The sequence below is a fragment of the Lepidochelys kempii genome, chromosome 4, assembly GCF_965140285.1.
Source record: "Lepidochelys kempii isolate rLepKem1 chromosome 4, rLepKem1.hap1, whole genome shotgun sequence".
Classification (NCBI taxonomy): Eukaryota; Metazoa; Chordata; order Testudines; family Cheloniidae; genus Lepidochelys; species Lepidochelys kempii.
The window spans coordinates 117,130,114-117,145,608 of NC_136383.1; the positions used below are offsets into that span (position 1 = coordinate 117,130,114).

At 42.8% G+C, this 15,495-nt stretch overlaps 1 protein-coding gene across 4 annotated transcripts in view; it reads right to left on the reverse strand.

Moving 5' to 3' along the window:
- The window catches only part of PPP2R2C (protein phosphatase 2 regulatory subunit Bgamma), a 288,985-nt gene that overhangs the window by 42,109 nt on the left and 231,381 nt on the right, over nt 1–15,495 (reverse strand). For all 4 annotated transcript variants that reach the window (XM_073342564.1, XM_073342566.1, XM_073342567.2 and 1 more), the window contains one exon: nt 13,004–13,168. In XM_073342564.1, coding sequence (XP_073198665.1) covers nt 13,004–13,168 — 165 coding nt within the window. The remainder of the gene's footprint in view (nt 1–13,003; nt 13,169–15,495) is intronic.

The following is a 15,495-nucleotide window of genomic DNA, read 5'->3' on the forward strand; positions in this document are numbered from 1 at the left end:
AACCATGTGAAATGTTTTAGAGTTGAAAGCCTGAACTCTGATGGAAATGTATAAGCCACGAGAGTTATGTGCTAGGGGACTTTGTAACTTCTAAAAACTTCATAGGACACACTGGTATCGCTTATAACTAAACAGATTCCATCTTCCTTGCTTCAATCACTTCAACACATTCCTCCCTCATATAGCAAACTTTGCATATTGGCAATGGATCTCTAGAAGAATCTTAAATCAGCTGAGTTAGCTGATTTAAAACACACCATGGAAGAAGTATATATTTTATAGTCTATAGGAATATCCAGAGGTAAAAGAAAATTCAACTTTAGACAAAATATGTAGTTTAAACAGATTACATCCTATAGGGCTGAATTTTCAAAAGTGCATAAACTGTGCCAAGTCTCCAGTGACTCTCATTATTTATTCACTGTGGCATATTCTTTCCCTATCTTTTGCCTCTAGCTGTCAGCCCAATTCTTCATTCTAACATTCAAACACCTGTTAAAGGAGCAGTGGTCTTGCCCAAACCGAAGTAAAACAGCTGTACATTTAGAAATATGTATTGAACTCAGACTAGTAGTTAAAATAGCTTGAGTATTGATATTGCACTTGCTTCTAAATTAAAGCTTTACATTGAAAATGTAGGCCTACCAAAGTAGGTCATGTATAAAGAGAAGCCATGATCACAGCCAGATTCATGTGGTCCATTAGCAAATGTAGGTGAACATTGACAAGGCTCCAATACGAACACACTTTAATCAACATTTCAAACTTGTTTATCAAATGTCAGTATTTGATGATCTTTCAGTGAGCTATGTAAATAGATCTGCTGGTCTCGGACCCGTGCCTAGGACACAGGTGTCCACATCACAACTAACTGTGCTAATTGGCAGCCTATTAGTAGTCCTGGCAGGGGCAACACTATTTGAATGGGCATGAAATCCTCTTGTCCCCAGATTTGCTTCCTTCAGGTCAGGGTTGTGACACATTGTTGGGGGAAAACTTTGCAGTGCTGCTACTGCCCATGCTGGTTTCTATTCTATGAATATACCGAGGACTTTGAACTCTCTGTCTAGCAATGCAGCAGCCTTCAAGATTGTTTACTGTACTGAGTTAATGTACTTAGTGTAACCCATACTAAGTACATATTTGTACAGTACTATATATGTGCATGGTGCTTTATAAATATCTACAAATGAAACGTCCCTGCCTCAAAAAGCTTGAAATCTACATTCAACAACACAGGAAAGGATTAAAATTAAAAGGTGGGGGAGAAAGCATAAGAGAAAGGAGTGTAAAACAGTAATAGTTCATGAGATATGAGTAATAAGCCTATGATCTTATAAAATTTACTCATTGGATTTTGTTTATTTCTAATAATACTGCAATATATTTTAATCTGGGGACAGTGTCTGGAAGAGGGGCTCTGGAGAAGGTCGGTGACTGAAAACTGACTAGAAGAAGTGCATTTTGAGAGGAGATTTGAAGTAAGAGAGTCATGCCCAAGATCAAAAAGACTGTTCTAAATACGGGGTGGGGGTGGGGGGTGGAGTAACTTATGGGGAAAGGTTGCATAATGGCAAGCTGAGTTGGCCTGGGGAGGGTATTGGGAATATACAGAAATCATTTGTAAAACAGGTGTATACTGACTGGTATAAAATTCATGGTGCAGATATCAAAGAGATTGTCCTGCTGACATCTGAAAGCCTGGCTGATTTATTTTAAGATGAGCGCTTTAGACTGTTATAGAGTTTACGGAACTAGTGTTGCATGTCAGGGTGAGCTATAATCAAATCAACCCAATCAGCAGTACTCAGTACTCTTCCTTGTAAAGCTCTGAAAGTTCTATCATTAACCTTATCAATTTTTCTGTTGTACATACTCCACACTCACTTTCTCAATGAGCCTGACTCCAGTTTAGTGCAGCAATGCTACATTAAAGGGCTATTTTCTAACTCACAGATCTGGAAAATAGGGTTTAATCAATGACCATTAGACCTTGCTCTCCCTTCTGGCATAAAATGCCTTCTTTTCATTCAGGGTTCCTGTATTACTGTTTTAATAGGTTATGTCAAGGTTCTCTCCCCACTCTGAACTCTAGGGTACAGATGTGGGGACCCGCATGAAAGCCCCCCTAAGCTTATTTTTATCAGCTTCGGTTAAAAACTTTTCCAAGGTACAAACTTTGCCTTGTCCTTGAACAGTATGCTGCCACCACCAAGTGATTTAAACAAAGAACAGGGAAAGGACCATTTGGAGTTCCTATTTCCCTAAAATATCCCCCCCCAAGCCCTTACACCCCCTTTTCTGAGGAGGCTTGAGAATAAACAAGATGAGCACAAACCTGCCTTGGATTTTGAAAACCCAAAAAACAAATCAGATTCTTAAAAAACAGAACTTTATTAGAAGAACAAAAAAAGATAAAAGAACAACTCTGTAAGATCAGAATGGAAGATAATCTCACAGGCAGTTAGATTTAAAACAGAGAATCACCTTCAGGCAAAACCTTAAGTTACAAAAAGACACAAAAACAGGAATACACATTCCCTCCAGCACAGCAATTTTATAAGCCAAAAAAAAAAACCTAATGCATTTTTTAGCTAGATTACTTACTAACTTTACAGGAGTTGAAGGCTTGCATCCTTGATCTGTTCCCGGCAAAGGTATACACAGACGGACAAAAGCCTTTTTTCCCCCCCGCAGATCTGAAAGTATTTTGTCCCCTCATTGGTTATTTTGGGTCAGGTGCCAGCAAGGTTACCTTAGCTTCTTAACCCTTTACAGGTGAAAGGATTTCGCCTCTGGCCAGGAGGGATTTTATAGCACTGTATACAGAAAGGTGGTTACCTTTCCCTTTATATTTATGACACGTTATGATGGGCATTTGGCACTGTGTTACAGAGGCATACAGGCCCTATTAATAGGAAGAAATGAAAGTATTATGGAAGAAAACAATTTAAGTAGGACAGGAAAACTCACAATGAAGACCCAAATTCTGTCACGCTCTCTTCTTTCCTCACAATATTTGATTTCCCCTCAAAGCACAAAGGTATACAGCTAATAAAGGCAAAATACTGCCAAAAATTATTGTGGAAGGTTATTTTCTAAGAATAAGCAATAAACAGAGACCACATCCTAACCAATTCTAAGCACTTGCTTTTTTCCTTGCATCTGGGCTCAATCATGGCGGTTTTACTCAGTGTCTATTAGCATAGGTGGGGGGGAGCGGGGCTCTCCCACTGAGCAGAAGTGGTGCCTTTTTAATTTTTTGGCGCCTTTTTAATTTTTTTTTAACCAGCCTTTGGTGGCGGAGGGGTGGGGTGTCCTTCAGTGCCGCTGAAGACCGGAGCTAGTGAAGGACCCACCGAAGTGCTGCTGAAGACCCGGAGCACCACCTGACCCACCACCGAAGACTCGGTGTGCTGCTGAGTGAGTACAAGCGGGTGGTGCCTTTTTTATCTCCGCTCCTCCTGTTTTCTCCACCTGGCTATGCCACTGGGTGTCTACTCCTGAAGAAATTCACCCTATGCAGAGACCTATGCACCACATACAGTGCATTTACACCCTCAAATGCATATTTCCTATTAATAAGACCTGTCTGCCTCAAAAGACTTCAGTGGGAACTGAGTAGTGCATATGCTTTTTGTGTTCCCTCTACACAAGAAAGATTTGCAGTTACTCAGTAAACCTCCCATTGACTTCAACAATGTCAAGTAGACATTGAAGGCCTGATTCTGTGAAGCACAGAGTGCCTCAGAAAGGCTCAATCCCAGGATTTGGCTCCATGAGAGTTAACAGGTATTCATCAAGTTCTCAGCTTCTCATAGGAACTGGCCACATGACAGTAGGTCAGATCTCAGCAGACTGTGAGAAAACAGGTTGTGAGCTCAAGAAAATGTCCCTGTGCCAACCTGCAGCAACAGGCACACAGCAACTCAACAGCTGTTACATTATTAGGAGGAGGAGCTCCCCATTCTGCTCCTCCTCCACGTGATGTTTTGGGCCACTTTTCCTCTCGCCCAGTCACAATACACATGTCTGCTGCAGCACTCTCATTTACATTGAATTTTGTGCTCTATGTATCTCAATAGCCAGAACACAATGAAGATACTAGGCATCTCCACTAATATGGAGGAATGGAATAATACAATAATGGGCCCAGTCTTCTTCCTAGTCAAGCAATGGGGATTCTGAAATGACTTCCATGAGACAGTGATCAGGCCCTACATCAGTAGTGAGCCTATCTGAACACTGATGTGTGTGGAATTTTTTATATTTGGACAATATCCAAATCCATCATTTTCAGGGCAGATAGCAATCTATGGTTTCAAACACATACACATGGCAATTGCTACTGAAACAGGAAGAGAATCAAAAAAATGGGAACTTGGGTCTAGATAAATATAATAGTTCTATATGTATTCAAGTATTTTGTGAAAGGCAGGAAGGAAAAAACTTCACAGGCTGGTGTGATCCCACAAAGCACATGTTCCCTTTGCTACAGTAGTAATTATTTCAGCTCATGCACTGTATGAAATGCAGACTGGATTTCATTTTTATGCACCCTATGACTGGATGGTCTAGGCCCTGAAGCCCCCTGTAGGAGACCTCAGGGTCCTGCACACCCTTCCCAGGAAAGGAGTTGTGGAGCTAAGTCCTCCAAGCAGCCTAGAGCAACGGTGCAGGAAAGCAGCCAATCAGGAGGAGGCTATAAGGGGTTAGCCAATTAGAGGGTTGCAGGCTAGTATAAAAGGAGCTACAGTGCAGATCAGTGTCAGCACTGTAGCACCAGGGACAGCTCAGTGCTGGCAGGGACTGGGAGAGAAAGAAAGAGCTCCTGGCTAGCTGCTGGGCCTGAACATAGAAGACCCCTGAAGCACTGTGAAACCTCGGGCTGCAGGGAAGTGGCCCAGGGAACTGAAAGCATGTTAAAGAGACATGGTGGTCCCTGTGCTAGAACCTGGAGTACTGTGCCGGCCTGGGTCCCCACCATAGGTCACTGGGGAAGTGGCTTACAATTAGACAGTGATAAAGCCCCAGAAGGTGATCTGAACTGTTAAGAGGCCCAGCTGGAGAGCTGGGGCCAGAACAGACCAGAGTGGGCAAAGAATCTCCAGGGTGGAAGCCCTGGGGTCATGGTCTCTACCAGGGCCAGGAGTGCTTAAAGACGTTGTTGGACTAATAACCAAGAAGAAATCTGTTTGAGTTGTGTTCTGTACAGACTGTGAGTGACTTGGCCAGAAGGCTGAGTCACTAGAAACTGCTAGAGAAATTGCCAGAAGGGGGACACCATAAACTCATAAGTGCAGACACACCTGACCAGAAGGGAGCGCTCGCAAGAGGTGCATGCCATGCTGTTACACACCCGTTCACACTGACTTAATTATAAACAAATAATTAAAGATATTCTTTAACTTCTACTTTTTAGTGGCTCCAGCGTAATTCAGAGTCCTAGTTAGTTAAATATTTGAGGTGCAGAGAGTCTTGTACCATTAATTTTTTTTGCACCTGTTTTATTCTTAACACCCAATGTATGGTACTCACAGTCCATGGTACGCCTTCTTCTTTATGTACATGTTATTGCCAATATCAATGCTGACCCCAGACAGGTCCAATGGGGAAAGTGATGCAGGGAAACCCTTTTCCCCGGTTCACCGCTCTGGGGGTCACCATGGTTTGTCTGTGTACACTCTCTGAACAAAAGGCCTGCAAAAACACTAGAATTGATAGAACTGCATAGGGCAGATCATCATAGAATCATAGAATATCAGGGTTGGAAGGGACCTCAGGAGGTCTTCTAGTCCAACCCCCTGCTCAAAGCAGGACCAATCCCCAACTAAATCATCCCAGCCAGGGCTTTGTCAAGCCTGACCTTAAAAATATCTAAGGAAGGAGATTCCACCACCTCCCTAGGTAACGCATTCCAGTGTTTCACCACCCTCCTAATGAAAAAGTTTTTCCTAATATCCAACCTAAACCTCCCCCACTGCAACTGGAGACCATTACTCCTTGTCCTGTCATCAGCTACCACTGAGAACAGTCTAGATCCATCCTCTTTGGAACCCCCTTTCAGATAGTTGAAAACAGCTATCAAATCCCCCCTCATTCTTCTCTTCCGCAGACTAAACAATCCCAGTTCCCTCAGCCTCTCCTCATAAGTCATGTGTTCCAGTCCCCTAATCATTTTTGTTGCCCTCTGCTGGATTCTTTCCAATTTTTCCACATCCTTCTTGTAGTGTGGGGCCCAAAACTGGACACAGTACTCCAGATGAGGCCTCACCAATGTCGAATAGAGGGGAACGATCACGTCCCTTGATCTGCTGGCAATGCCCCTACATATACATCCCAAAATGCTGTTAGCCTTCTTGGCAACAAGGGCACACTGTTGACTCATATCCAGCTTCTCGTCCACTGTAACTCCTAGGTCCTTTTCTGCAGAACTGCTGCTGAGCCATTCGGTCCCTAGTCTGTAGCGGTGCATGGGATTCTTCCATCCTAAGTGCAGGACTCTGCACTTGTCCTTGTTGAACCTCATCAGATTTTTTTTGGCCCAATCCTCCAATTTGTCTAGGGCCCTCTGTATCCTATCCCTACCCTGCAGCGTATCTACCTCTCCTCCCAGTTTAGTGTCATCTGCAAACTTGCTGAGGGTGCAATCCGCACCATCCTCCAGATGATTTATGAAAATATTGAACAAAACCGTCCCAAGGACCAACCCTTGGGGCACTCCACTTGATACCGGCTGCCAACGAGACATGGAGCCATTGATCACTACCCGTTGAGCCCGACAATCTAGCCAACTTTCTATCCACCTCATAGTCCATTCATCCAGCCCATACTTCTTTAACTTGTTGGCAAGAATACTGTGGGAGACAGTGTCAAAAGCTTTGCTAAAGTCAAGGAACAACATGTCCACTGCTTTCCCCTCATCCTCAGAGCCAGTTATCTTGTCATAGAAGGCAATTAGATTAGTCAGACTTGCCCTTGGTGAATCCATGCTGACTGTTCCTGATCACTTTCCTCTCCTCTAAGTGCTTCAGAATTGATTCCTTGAGGACCTGCTCCATGATTTTTCCAGGAACTGAGGTGAGGCTGACTGGCCTGTAGTTCCCAGGATCCTCCTTTTTCCCTTTTTTAAATATGGGCACTACATTAGCTTTTTTCCAGTCGGGACTTCCCCCGATTGCCATGAGTTTTCAAAGATAATGGCCAATGGCTTTGCAGTCACACCCGCCAACTCCTTTAGCACTCTCAGACGCAGCGTATCCAGCCCCATGGACTTGTGCTCGTCCAGGTTTTCTAAATAGTCCCGAACCACTTTTCTCCACAGAGGGCTGGTCACCTCCTCCCCATGCTGTGCTGCCCAGTGCAGCAGGCTGGGAGTTGACCTTGTTCGTGAAGACAGAGGCAAAAATGCATTGAGTATATTATCTTTTTCCACATCCTCTGTCACTAGGTTGTCTCCCTAATTCAGTAAGGGGCCCATATTTCCCTTGACTTTCTTCTTGTTGCTAACATATCTGAAGAAACCCTTCTTGTTACTCTTAACATCTCTTGCTAGCTGCAACTCCAGGTATGATTTGGCCTTCCTGATTTCACTCCTGCATGCCTGAGCAATATTTTTATACTCTTCCCTGGTCATTTGTCCAATCTTCCACCTCTTGTAAGCTTCTTTTTTGTGTTTAAGATCAGCAAGGATTTCACTAAAAGAAAAGGAGTACTTGTGGCACCTTAGAGACTAACCAATTTATTTGAGCATGAGCTTTCATGAGCTACAGCTCACTTCATCGGATACATACTGTGGAAACTGCAGAAGACATTATATACACAGAGACCATGAAGCAATACCTCCTCCCACCCCACTCTCCTGCTGGTAATAGCTTATCTAAAGTGATCATCAAGTTGGGCCACACACACACACACAAACTCACTCTCCTGCTGGTAATAGCTCATCCAAAGTGACCACTCTCCCTACAATGTGCATGATAATCAAGGTGGGCCATTTCCAGCACAAATCCAAGTTTAACCAGAACGTCGGGGGGGGACGGACAGGGGTAGGAAAAAGCAAGGGGAAATAGGCTACCTTGCATAATGACTTAGCCACTCCCAGTCTCTATTTAAGCCTAAATTAATAGTATCCAATTTGCAAATGAATTCCAATTCAGCAGTTTCTCACTGGAGTCTGGATTTGAAGTTTTTTTGTTGTAAGATAGTGACCTTCATGTCTGTGATTGCGTGACCAGAGAGATTGAAGTGTTCTCCGACTGGTTTATGAATGTTATAATTCTTGACATCTGATTTGTGTCCATTTATTCTGTTATGTAGAGACTGTCCAGTTTGACCAATGTACATGGCAGAGGGGCATTGCTGGCACATGATGGCATATATCACATTGGTGGATGTGTAGGTGAACGAGCCTCTGATAGTGTGGCTGATGTTATTAGGTCCTTTGATGGTGTCCCCTGAATAGATATGTGGGCACAGTTGGCAACGGGCTTTGTTGCAAGGATAGGTTCCTGGGTTAGTGGTTCTGTTGTGTGGTCTGTGGTTGTTGGTGAGTATTTGCTTCAGGTTGGGGGGCTGTCTGTAGGCAAGGACTGGCCTGTCTCCCAAGATTTGTGAGAGTGTTGGGTCATCCTTCAGGATAGGTTGTAGATCCTTAATAATGCGTTGGAGGGGTTTTAGTTGGGGTCTGAAGGTGACGGCTAGTGGCGTTCTGTTATTTTCTTTGTTAGGCCTGTCCTGTAGTAGGTGACTTCTGGGAACTCTTCTGGCTCTATCAATCTGTTTCTTCACTTCCGCAGGTGGGTATTGTAGTTGTAATAATGCTTGATAGAGATCTTGTAGGTGTTTGTCTCTGTCTGAGGGGTTGGAGCAAATGCGGTTGTATCGCAGAGCTTGGCTGTAGATGATGGATCGTGTCGTGTGGTCAAGGCGAAAGCTGGAGGCATGTAGGTAGGAAAAGCGGTCAGTAGGTTTCCGGTATAGGGTGGTGTTTATGTGACCATTGTTTATTAGCACTGTAGTGTCCAGGAAGTGGATCTCTTGTGTGGACTGGACCAGGCTGAGGTTGATGATGGGATGGAAATTGTTGAAATCATGGTGGAATTCCTCAAGGGCTTCTTTTCCATGGGTCCAGATGATGAATATATCAGAGGGATAAATACCAGAGAGGGAGAGGAATTATTTAAACTCAGTACCAATGTGGACACAAGAACAAATGGATATAAACTGGCCACTAGGAAATTTAGATTAGAAATTAGACGAAGGTTTCTAACCATCAGAGGAGTGAAGTTTTGGAATAGCCTTCCGAGGGAAGTAGTGGGGGCAAAAGATCTATCTTGCTTTAAGATTAAACTCGATAAGTTTATGGAGGAGATGGTATGATGGGATAACATGGTTTTGGTAATTAAATATTCATGGTAAATAGGCCCAATGGACTGTGATGGGTTTTTAGATGGGGTAAGATCCAAGTTACCCGGGAAAGAATTTTCTGTAGTATCTGGCTGATGAATCTTGCCCATATGCTCAGGGTTTAGCTGATCGCCATATTTGGGGTCGGGAAGGAATTTTCCTCCAGGGCAGATTGGAAGGCCCTGGAGGTTTTTCGCCTTCCTCTGTAGCATGGGGCACGGGTCACTTGCTGGAGGATTCTCTGCTCCTTGAGGTCTTCAAACTACAATTTGAGGACTTCAATAGCACAGATATAGGTGTGAGGTCTTTTTTAGGAGTGGTGGGTGAAATTCTGTGGCCTGCATTGTGCAGGAGGTCAGACTAGATGATCATAATGGTCCCTTCTGACCTAAATATCTATGAATCTATGAAGATGTCATCAATATGGATGTAGAAGCCCTCTACACCAACATTCCACACAAAGATGGACTACAAGCCGTCAAGAACACTATCCCCGATAATGTCATGGCTAACCTGGTGGCTGAACTTTGTGACTCTGTCCTTACCCATAACTATTTTACATTTGGGGACAATGTATACCTTCAGATCAGCGGCACTGCTATGGGTACCCGCATGGCCCCACATTATGCCAACATTTTTATGGCTGACTTAGAACAATGCTTCCTCAGCTCTCGTCCCCTAACGCCCCTACTCTACTTGCGCTATATTGATGACATCTTCATCATCTGGACCCATGGAAAAGAAGCCCTTGAGGAATTCCACCATGATTTCAACAATTTCCATCCCACCATCAACCTCAGCCTGGTCCAGTCATGCACATTGTAGAGAGAGTGGTCACTTTGGATGAGCTATTACCAGCAGGAGAGTGAGTCTGTGTGTGTGTGTGGCCCAACTTGATGATCACTTATCTAAAGTGATAGATAATAGCTTATCTAAAGTGATCATCAAGTGAAATGGCCCAACTTGATGATCACTTTAGATGAGCTATTACCAGCAGGAGAGTGGGGTGGGAGGAGGTATTGTTTCATGGTCTCTGTGTATATAATGTCTTCTGCAGTTTCCACAGTATGCATCCGATGAAGTGAGCTGTAGCTCACGAAAGCTCATGCTCAAATAAATTGGTTAGTCTCTAAGGTGCCACAAGTACTCCTTTTCTTTTTGCAAATACAGACTAACACGGCTGTTACTCTGAAACCTGTCATTATGCAAGGATTTCACTGTTAAGCCAAGCTGGTCGCCTGCCATATTTACTATTCTTTCTACACAATGGGATGGTTTGTCCCTGTAACCTCAATAAGGATTCTTTAAAATACAGCCAGCTCTCCTGGACTCCTTTCCCACCATGTTATTCTCCCAGGAGATCCTGCCCATCAGTTCCCTGAGGGAGTCAATGTCTGTTTTTCTGAAGTCCAGGGTCCGTATTCTGCTGCTCTCTTTTCTTCCCTGTGTCAGGATCCTGAACTCGACCATCTCATGGTCACTGCCTCCCAGGTTCCCATCCACTTCAGCTTCCCCTACTAATTCTTCCCGGTTTGTGAGCAACAGGTCAAGAAGAGCTCTGCCCCTAGTTAGTTCCTCCAGCACTTGTACCAGGAAATTGTCCCCTACATTTTCCAAAAACTTCCTGGATTGTCTGTGCACCGCTGTATTGCTCTCCCAGAAGATATCAGGGTGATTGAAGTCTCCCAGGAGAACCAGGGCCTGTGATCTAGTAACTTCTGTGAGTTGCCGGAAGAAGGCCTCGTCCACCTCATCCTCCTGGTCCCGGTGGTCTATAGCAGACTCCCACCATGACATTACCCTTGTTTCTCACACTTCTAAACTTAATCCAGAGACGCTCAGGTTTTTTTGCAGGTTCATACTTGAGCTCTGAGCAGTCATACTGCTCCCTTACATACAGTGCAACTCCCCCACCTTTTCTGCCCTGCCTGTCCTTCCTGAACAGTTTATATCCATCCATGACAGTACCCCAGTCATGTGAGTTATCCCACCAAGTCTCTGTTATTCCAAACACATCATAATTCCTTGACTGTGCCAGGACTTCCAGTTCTCCCTGCTTGTTTCCGAGGCTTCTTGCATTTGTGTATAGGCACTTGAGGTAACTCGCTGATCGTCCCTCTTTCTCAGTATGAGGAAGGAGCCTTGCCCTCTTGCACGCTCCTGCTCGTGCTTCCTCCCAGTATCCCACTTCCCCACTTACCTCAGGGCTTTGGTCTCCTTCCCCTGGTGAATCTAATTAGAGATGTGGCCGGGCCCCTTCCTCCCAGTGTCTCAACTAGTATCAGGTGGGCAGCAGTAGGAGAAAGCACACAGTACACTTTTTGTACAAGTATAGTAAGTGCTGCTCCCTGAAATGTCCCATTATGCCTCCCTTCACCACCACTTGGGCATTAGAACTGCTAAGCTTCTCCACAGGTTTTCCCACTGGCAGTCAGAGCTATAATTTAACCATTTATCTTTAGGTTCAATATTTTACCCTTGCCCCAGGCAAGAAAACATATATCAGAACCAGGTAACGTGAGAGCCATTTATTGGTTTAGTTTTCTCTTTCATTATGTATTAACCTCGGTCCATTTAAAAAGCTTCTCCATGGCAAATGCCCTCTCCATCATATGACCGTGATATCTTTTAACCTATCACACTTAAGCCATTCTCCAGCTGGGTTTCAAAGGATTCCATATGTCTATGCTCTCCTATTTGGACTCTAAAGAGCTGACAGCCAGATTATTTCATAATGTAATGTATTCCTTACCTCACTTCATAGACTCTTCATGAAAAAACACAGCCTCATGGTAATTTATATTCTGGTGCTATCATGAATTTAAGATAACTCCCTTTTTCCATTTGCAGATTCCACATTCCTCATTTGGTCATCAGATGAAATAGCTACAACTTCTTGATATGAATCTCACAAGCTATATACATCCACATTAGGCCAACTACTGAATACTTTTTATAGTATCACAACGTTTTATTCCTTTTATTGTTCAATTTTGAAATAACCTCCTTTCGCATATTATATGGCTTATATATTATTAGTTACTTCATTTGTTTAGTTGAGCAAAAACAATGCTTAGAAATTACATTTATCTGAAAAATTTGGGGCCAAAACTTCAAGTGATACCTTAACATTCATGCACCCTGAAAATGCTTCCCTTGATTTTTTTTTTGTATCAAGTTTGGATTGACAAAATATGCTTGCCCCAAAACTCAAATTTGCACTTCAGAATAGCAGATGCATATCCATACTAAACAGTACTTTCCTAGACTCTTCACAAAGAGACTATCTAAATTGTTCAGAACCATCTGTCTATTGATAGCAGGTTGTGGGCTTTTCACTCAGCTGTGTTTGTAGTATGAACTGCAAGGAGGAGGAGTTAGAGAAGTGCTTCCAATCAAGTCCCTAAACAACTCTTGTATAGATTCAATGGTTTGCTCAGTTTTTGTCACTGTTGTGTTTTTTTTAGCATGTCTGTAACTGACAAGCTAGCACATTTTGTAACATCTTGCACTCCAGTACATACACAGAGGTGCACTATCTACAAATGATGAACATTAGCAAGCATTTGCAGCAAAACGTAGTTTAGGAACTTACGTTTGGAATGTTTGTCACAGAGGGCTGATGCCCTCATGTCACAGAGTCTCAAGGATCCTTTGCTGCTGCTGTAGACAAAGAGATTGCAATGGTGGGGATGAAACTCGGATGCAGTAATCACTTCTGTCAGATCCTCCATGTTGGCTGGCTTTATATCTACAATGTCTGAATGGAGGTTTTATTAAGGAAAATTAAATTGTTTACAAGTAAGTTATGAATCTTGCCACCTGTTTGAAGGCCGCATGGTTGTATAGACATTTTCCACACATTTACAGACAAATAAATTAGTTTTGAATAAAGCATTCTCATTTGTTTGAGAAGAGACATTCAACATTATTCTATTTGGCAGTAGCTCTTCTTACTTGATGGTTGCACCACAGAGACAATTAAATTTTCATAACAAAATTAATTTAGGACCACTATCTAACATACCTTACTGTGGATGTCATTAATATGCCTACATTTGCAGTAAAATGTTGGTGATGGAGATATGGCAGTTGAGGTTTTCAGATCCGTTCAGGGATTTGATCACCTATCTTTCATTTAAACTAAAGGAGAATCAGTAGCTAAATACCCTGCACTGCTTGGCAAATCACAATCATCAGTATTTCCCTATAACTGCAATGGCAATTACTGCTGTAGTTCAGATAACACTGATGTATAGATAGCAGTGACTGTACATCTCAACTTTCCCTCCATCCAGTCTATTTAAAATATTGCTGCTAAAATAACTTTCCTCTCCCACTCTTTTGACCTCATCATCCCCTCCTTCACTGGCTTCTTGTCCTTTGCTGTATCAATGTCAAGGCCCTTTTCCTCCGCTTCAGTGCTTCACAGTTTGCCCCAGCCTGCTCTTATTTCCTCTTTCTCTCTCCCCTCATTCCTTCCTCTCCTCTAAATCTTCTCTCCTAGCTCCTCCCTTGAGTCTGCTTCTCCCATTCCCAGCTTTATACCTTTACTCATGCCCCTCCCTGTGCTTGGAATTCCTCCTTACAATACATTCTTTTCCTCTCAACCTAATTCTATGCTATATACAACACTGGGTGGTTAGATAACCTAGAGCAGCGTTTCTCAAATGGCATGCGGCCACCAGAGGCTTTTCTTGTGAAAACCCCTGACCTAGAGGTTGGACGTTTTATATTGTTTGTACTGCACGTTCTTAGAATCTCAGGCCAAGCAGATGGAAAATTGTGGGATGATATAGGCTCTATGCTGGAACACCAAATGGCATTAGAACCTTAAACAAACATTCAGAAGTATCATGGACTATAACAAAATGGCAGATGAATGTGAGCCACCTGAATGTGAGCCAGATATTTCAGACCTAAAAGATGCTAATGCTAAGGAGGAGGAATAATTGGTTATAACTGACATATATTAGTAGATCACAGAAGCTAGATAGACTGGAAGACCTAACAGGTTTCCCCCCCCCCCCCCATTATCTCCATCAGTGCCAGTGTCAAGAAAGTCTGCCTACTGGTAAAGGATATCAAGGTCACTGACTAGTATAGCTAAAAGACTTTCAGCTAGATTCTGGTCTCATTTACAGCAGATACATCAGTGTAACTCCACTGTGTTTGATAAGTTAATCTTGATTTACACTGGTATGGAAGATCAGAATCAAGCCTGTAGTCTGGACAATTTGTATGGTTGCCCTAAAGTTATGAGAATCACTGTCTTACATCATTATGCAACTTAGGGGGGGGGTTTAAAAAGGTATGTGCATTTCTTCTGCACGTGCAAATTGTACACAAACTCAGATGCCCGTATGCAAACTGATGAGTGTGAATATGTACCAGTCTCAATGCAAAAATCAAGGTCTGTGCATGCACAAGACTGCACGGTTGTGTGCTGATTTTGAAAATTGCATTGAGGGCTACATTTAAAAAAATGGCATCAAAAAACTGGTGCCTCCAATTTTTCATGTCTCACCTTTTCCAAATAGAATTTTTCAAAATGAGTCCAATCTTGCTCCCATTGAAGTCAATGGGAATTTTGTCATTGACTATAATAGGAGCAGGTTTGGGTCCTGCAGTTGTGAATACAAATTATGTAGATGCCTAACTAATCTATCCACATGGGCAAATGCATTTAGAAAGCACAAATCAGAGTTCTCTGTGTGCCAAATTATAGATGTGAAAATATGTAGACAATTTCAGGTGCTGAGTAAAGGACCTCTGAAAATTTGCCCATTTGGTAAGAAAAAATCATAAACATAAAATATACTGTTAGCTTCACTACAAATTGAAGTTCCAGCAGTGCCATCCATTGTGGAAAATTCCCCATGAAGATAATGCTTATTACTGAAATCAATGTAAATTTCTGTGAAAAAAGGACTGTAGCGCTGAGCTTTTTAATTGTTCATATCTGAAGTATATATCACACCAATTAAGTAACCCATGTACACATCAGCCAGTCCAATCACTATTATTAAAAATTATTGATACGATGCTTAACTTACATGGTACTCCTCAGTCACAGCCATTTGGTGA